This window comes from Solanum stenotomum, chromosome 10 (assembly GCF_019186545.1).
Source record: "Solanum stenotomum isolate F172 chromosome 10, ASM1918654v1, whole genome shotgun sequence".
Classification (NCBI taxonomy): Eukaryota; Viridiplantae; Streptophyta; class Magnoliopsida; order Solanales; family Solanaceae; genus Solanum; species Solanum stenotomum.
Window position 1 is genome coordinate 47629218 of NC_064291.1, and position 6726 is coordinate 47635943.

General features: G+C 29.6%; 1 protein-coding gene across 1 annotated transcript; it reads right to left on the reverse strand.

The window, feature by feature from the left end:
• Positions 1–1666: 1666 nt before the first annotated feature.
• LOC125841247 (pectin acetylesterase 8-like) lies at positions 1667–3846 on the reverse strand. Its single transcript, XM_049520334.1, has 12 exons — positions 3729–3846; positions 3553–3635; positions 3342–3471; positions 3160–3239; positions 2999–3085; positions 2798–2922; positions 2630–2690; positions 2473–2526; positions 2302–2379; positions 2120–2225; positions 1869–2014; positions 1667–1756 (listed from the first exon to the last, which is right to left on the reverse strand). The coding sequence occupies exons 1-12, from the start codon at positions 3844–3846 to the stop codon at positions 1667–1669; spliced, it is 1158 nt and encodes a 385-aa protein (XP_049376291.1).
• Between the last annotated feature and the right edge of the window lie 2880 nt (positions 3847–6726).

Genomic DNA, 6726 nt, shown 5'->3' on the forward strand with positions numbered 1-6726 from the left:
TTTAGAACGGTATTAGTGCCCATTTGGATTAAGTTATTTAAGATGATTTTAACTTTTAACTAGTGTGTTTAGTTTTGGAGGTGTTTGGAAAGGTTATAAGGTGCTTTTAAGCACCAATTTTTAGGTCAAAAAAGTTTTAAAATAAATCAAAAAGTAAAAAATAGAGTACCATTTACTTATGACTTATTAACTTTTGATTTATAAGTTATTTCTTATATGCCCATCCAAACAAGTCGGAGTGCACAATATATCATTGCACAGGAAGTCTTTGAAATTTGGTTAATTCATATCATCAGGAATGACAACAGTGTCTTTAATTCATAATTGCACTGTACATATAACTTATATAGTGTTTTGATAAGTTAGTGGCTAAAATCGTCTGTGAATTACTACAATGTAACCTTAATAAACTACATTCTTAATAAATCTATTTTGACCAGAAAACATTCTTTTTTCCACCAAAAAAAAAAACACTCTTTTAGTATAAAAAAATTGACAACTTTCATCCTTCTTTTAAAATTTGCCAACAAAAGTTTCTGACATGACATTTTAAATATTTTAGATGAAGTTTCAAAAGAATTATGAATGATGATTTATTGTGTGGAAAAATTTAGGTAGGTAAGAACTTTGTGATTAACTTAATATAAACAATGAAACATGTAATATCTAATTTTACATGATATATATACAAAAGTAATAATACCTATAATGCTCTAATCTCCGAGCATCTTATAGAACCTCTCTTGAATTTGTTGCAAGTCTTTTCTAAGTCAATTAATAGTATGTGTAAAAAAAAAATCTCTGTACAGCTCCATTAATCTCTTTACAAGATGAATGACTTTTTTAGTTAAGTGTCCAACATGAATATAAACTAGTTCACGGAAATTTCCACGTCCCTCCTCACCCTCATCTCCACCACCCTCTTCCAAACTTTCATAGTGTAACTTAGCAACTTGATATTCTTATAAGTAGTTTCAATTTTGAATGTCACCTTTGTTCTTCTACAACGGAAGTATTATACTCTATCTCGAATCTTTGGGTATTTTTTAATTTTGTCATCCTAATTGTGTCAAAACTCCATTTCCTTCCCTTCAAGTTTCACTTCATTACGCATTTACACTGACCTCTTTTTATAATTTACGAAATTATACCTATCTCTTGTGTATTGATGTCGTATTACTATTCTCTAAACCTATTTCTCAATATAGTTAAGATATGATTAGACAAGTTTGCCCTCTCTTGATATTAAAATTTTCCAATTATAAGAAATGAAGCAAAACAGGGTCCTTGTACTATCGTTAATTAAAGAGTGATTTTGCCATTATCAATAACTAACAACTCTCGAGTATAAAAACACATATAATTAAGGATAACATATGGTAAGTGTTGTAATTCCTCAAACTAATCGGAATACACTAGCTATATGGTTGAATCTAACTAGACTAAATTGACAACTCAAAATCATGTAATGCAGTGTGCACTTCTCTGATGTAAAACTGAAATTAGGAGCCAAAATTCATAAAATACTATGTAGCACAAGTTAGAATATGACTAGCACCTTATTGTCAACAATATTTGTAATCTAAAAAGAAGTTCTCTCTTTTTCATTCATTCATAATAGCGTACTGAATTAGTTTTACATAGCTCAACACAACATTTAGTTTTACTAGCAATCTTTAGCACAAGGGTATGAGTCCATATACTGATGAAATCCTGTTCTATCAAAATACCAATCACCCACAACTTCTGCAATTGTCTGCACAAATAAAATGATACATACAAAATATGTTATTAACTCATAAATTTAAATTCAAAAACTAAAATAGTACATGTATTCAAACATTATACAGATAAAACAAAACGATTACCTTATTAATTATTCTTGGAGAGGAAGTACTCAACCAATACTCCGGCTTTACAATTTGTTCATGAGTATGGCATGAAGTGATGAAATAACCCCTAGTTATACAAGGGGTGAGTCCATCAAATGCCTTCAAGAACTCCGTTCCGAAAGCTACAGTAAAAAAGAAGAAGGACGAATGAACAAATTATTAAAAACATTATCGATTTGTAAGATAATGGATTAGTACTAGTTGATCACAAAAAAAAAAATGCTAACCCTTAATAGTTGTACGCTGACTCAATGTGCAGTCACTTATTCGAACCTTGCAATGCTCCCAAATATGTTGAGGATCGAGGTTTGAAGGAACCAAAGTGTTATTGATCTGAAAGAATTATTTTTAGAAAAAAAGTACCAACAAATTTCATAGAACAAGAGATATTAGAGTTTGTCTCCTTGACCTGCCAAGCGTCATATGCTGAATTGATTATGAAAAGTGGGGTCTCAATGAATGAAATAACATTCTGAGGGAAGAAACACTGCATCATTCATGGAGGAAAACTAATGTTATAATTAGAGGGCAATATGAATGTAACAAATGGAAAAGGGTTTTGTTTCCAAAACTTATGTACCAGACTTGGTTCCATTGCAGATGTGCAGGATGGAGGCAAATTCTTAATCGATCCCTGAAATGACAGGAAAAAGAAATATATATTATATGACTTGTGTATACCTATTTGTTAAGCAGAATTATCTTAATATAACCAAAAAACAGAAGATGGAACTCACATGTAAATCCACAACTTGCTGGTACTTCTTATGAATATTTGGAGTACCAGAGATTGTATTACTGCATATATAAATAAATAAATCATGAAACATTTGATTAGTTCCAAAATGAGAGGCAAACATAAGTTAATATATATAAATAATTAAGAAAATGGAAGAAGAGCTTACGCATTGATGAAAAAGCCAGCATTTGCAACGCACTTTACTTTGACATCACCGGAAAAGAAGAACTTGAACTTGTCGCAATTCAAGATTGTTGCCAACCCTCCGGCAGAAGTTCCGCTCAAGATTGCCTAACATTAATTGCATGTGTTTTGTTATTAGTTTGTGTTACTTGACTTGTAATTATAAAGATTCAATAAGTCTTACATTCTTTGCATTTTGCATTCCTTGGGACCATAATTCATCCATAACAGCTTTAAATATTCTCGCTCCTCTAAAATAAAGCTTCTCCCCCTAACATTTTCAATCAGAAACAAAGTTATATTAGAGTAATATATATGAGACATATCATATATATTGTTACTTACTGGATCAACTTCGTCGATGTCACCAGTAAAAGACGATCCATCACAATAACCTATCCAAACTTTGTTCCAATTGTAAAAGTCTACAATTCCAATATTTTTTTTCAAGTTAGAAGAAGAGGGTAAAAAAAATCTGTATATGCATATAAAGAAAAAAAAAAAAAGTGAAATATGAGCAGTTTTACCTGGGTTTTGTTTGGTAGTGTTATGAAGTATCCCAAGAAAATTAGTTTGATTCATCATATACTTGGAAGAACCTTTTTCTGTAGTTTTACGTCCTTGACAATCGGAGATGCTTTCACACCACCCACCACCCTATACAAGTAAAATATCTTATCACCACAGTAGTTAAAAGTAAAATAAAATGTACAATGAAAGACTATAAAAGAAAATTACATCAAGAAAGACAATCCAATTGGAAAGTCCGGAATCAAATCCCCGGTGAAGATAATAAGCTGGTGGGCTCCCGTCCAAGCACACTGTTAACTCCAATAGTTAATCAAACGAACAAATACTACTAATTGATACAATTAATTAAACAAACAAGGAGTTAGTACTTCATCAGTAATTACCTGCGCCTTGTGCAGTTGCGTTTTGGAGTAGTGTCATATTGACGTATAAATCATCTCCGACGCCAAAAACAGTTGCACACATTGCTGCTACCAAAACCAACGCAAATAATGTTGTCATCCTACAACAAACATAAACAAGAAATTATTTATAACATGTTATCAGTAAGAAAAATCTAAACAAGAAAAAGAGAAACGAATATATATTAATTGGAGTACATGTTATCAGCAAACTGAAATTAAGAGAAAGCAAATAATGCTACGCTTATGAGGATAATTGAAGTAAGGGTGAATGAGAATGTCTAACTTCACTTCTATTTATATGCAAATATCCTTCACTACCTATTCATGTCATATTTTCTGTTTACGTCCATCTAGTCAAGTTTATATATTTGGTGTAATTATGCTGGTAATAAATCGTGTATATATAATATTATGTTGCGTAGTTGGTTAGAATGTAAGTTATTCAAATGTAAAGCTAATACACAAGATATTTTATTTGCAATTTAAAAATCTATATAATTAATTAATACATGTACAAGCTACGGATAATTGAGGATAGAAGGTTTTTTTTTTTATAAATAATACATTAATAAGTAAACTCTCTAACTAATCCATACATAATTTCCTCGTAACTAATCTTTGTAATTCTAACATGCATGGCCACACTTAACAAATATCTAGAAACTGTATTCTATATGGAAAAAAATAGAATTTTGTCAACTCATCTCTTCGTAATAGACATTCTTAAATTATTGTCTGGTCTTAATTCATAAATGGTTCCTTTCATTATCATATAATTAAATTATTGCTATATCACATGTGAACTATTCTTTTAATATAAATTCTAAATATTCTGTTACAATCATTTATTATGAAAATTTACAAATACTGCTACATTGCATGTGCGCACACTTTAAATGCAATTTTTTTATGGAGAATTTCTATGCAAATTATCGCTATTGCATCTGCCTGATTCTCGATTCCGGATTCGACTCCCGCCCTCGATTCGAGACCCAACTTTCGGGTCTGAATCAGGCCAGGGTCGAATCATGATCTGATTATTAGTCCCGTGTCAGAATTTATTTGTTGAATCACGAGTTGTATGTCAGAATCAGATTCCGAGTCAAGTGTTGGGATGGGATGTCGTAGTCGAATTTGGATCGAAAGTCAAGGTCGGATCCCAGATTAGGTTTCGATTGTCAGGGTCGGATCCCGAATCGATCCCTCCTAATTAACTAATTTATATATTACTAATTCATAAATAACTATAATTTTTCACATTACTATACAAATTTATACAAAATTTAATTTCTTCTCCTGCAAATTTTAACCCACAGAAATAGATGGGCCAAAATCAGCATTTGTAATTGTCGAAAAGAGAGAGGAGATGATTTAGGAGAGAACAAGGGTAAAGTAAAAGAATATATATATAAAGTACTTATATAATTTTAACGGATAGGATCAGAAGTTACATATATATGAAAAAATAAAAGGAAAATTGCTTTAATATCAATTAAAAAGTAAATGAGTGATGCCATAAGAAGTGGCCTTACGCAACAGTGCTCAGCCATAAAGAAAAAATAGCATTTTGTCTTTTAAATATGCTTTCTAAAATTATCTGGATATTAATACGTAATTTAACGGTTACTATATCACATGTGAGCTATGTTGCGACAAGGAAATGCGAAGATGTTGGGAACGACCCCTTCTGGCATATAAAAGTTTTGATAACCCTATTAGGTTTTTTAGCTTAGAAAATGTGTTTTTTAGGCTTCGGACTCTTAATGGTCGTTTGGTAGCTAATCCAACATGCATATATGGAGACTGGAGTAAATATTGTGAATTAAGGATTTGTTTGGATGAGCTTATAAAAAGTAATTTATAAGTTAAAAGTCGAATTTTTTTATTATGGGAGAGGTACAACTTGTATTAGTTGTGTGAGGATATTTTTTATTGCAATTATATTCTGATTTATGGGACCCACTTTTAATTTTTATTTCTTTGCCTTTTGTTTCTCTTTCATGGTCTTCTTTTTTTTTTTAAAATTTTGTCAGTATTTTTTTTTAAAACCAATTCAATTACTCCTTCAATTTTATAATATAAATAAAAATATTTTTTTTATGGTTAAATAATTACCTAAGATATTAATAGTCAAATTTAAATACGAATATAATTTGTATCATAGAATTAAACATAAAAATTATTTACTTTTTTAAAATAATCTATTTTTAACTCAATTTTCACTTTTGAAATTGTATTAAAGTACATTCAAACATGAACATCATTTCGAATATTTTTTACAAAAATCATTTTGAATATATATAAATTTAATTATATTTGTACTTAGCGATTAGAATTTTCTGACTAAAATATTTCAATAAATTTTCTTTTTGCCAATTCCTAATATTGAGAGATATAATTTTGATAAAATTTTCAATTTAAAAGACAAAAAAAAGAAAAATGTTCGAAGTTGAAGAAGAATGATGTCCGGATTTTTATTTTTATTTTTGGATATGATGAGCTTAAAGAATAGTGGACCCCATAATTACTTTATTTATATTATTTAGTATAATTTTATTGGGTCATGTCAATTTTAAATCATATTTTCTCTTTCTTTCTAATGTTTGGAATTGAAAGTTAAAGAATGAGCCCACTATATCCAAGTGTCAAGAAATTAGGGGAGTCTCACACAACTTTTGTTTGTTGTGCCTTTACCATACTAAAAGTTTTCGTTAAAAGTCATAAGTAGATGATACCTACTTTTGACTATTGACTTATTTTAAAATCTTTTTGGCCTAAAAATGGATGCTTAAAAATATTTTGTAACCTTTCCAAATACCTCCAAAACTTTAAGAAAAAATAAAATACTTGAAAGAAAATATTATCTAAAAACAAAGCACTAATACCATTCTAAAAGTGATTTTACCGTGAATTTGAAGAAGTTGCCTATGTAAAATAAGAATTATTAATCAAAAATATTTATATTTGTATTCCAATT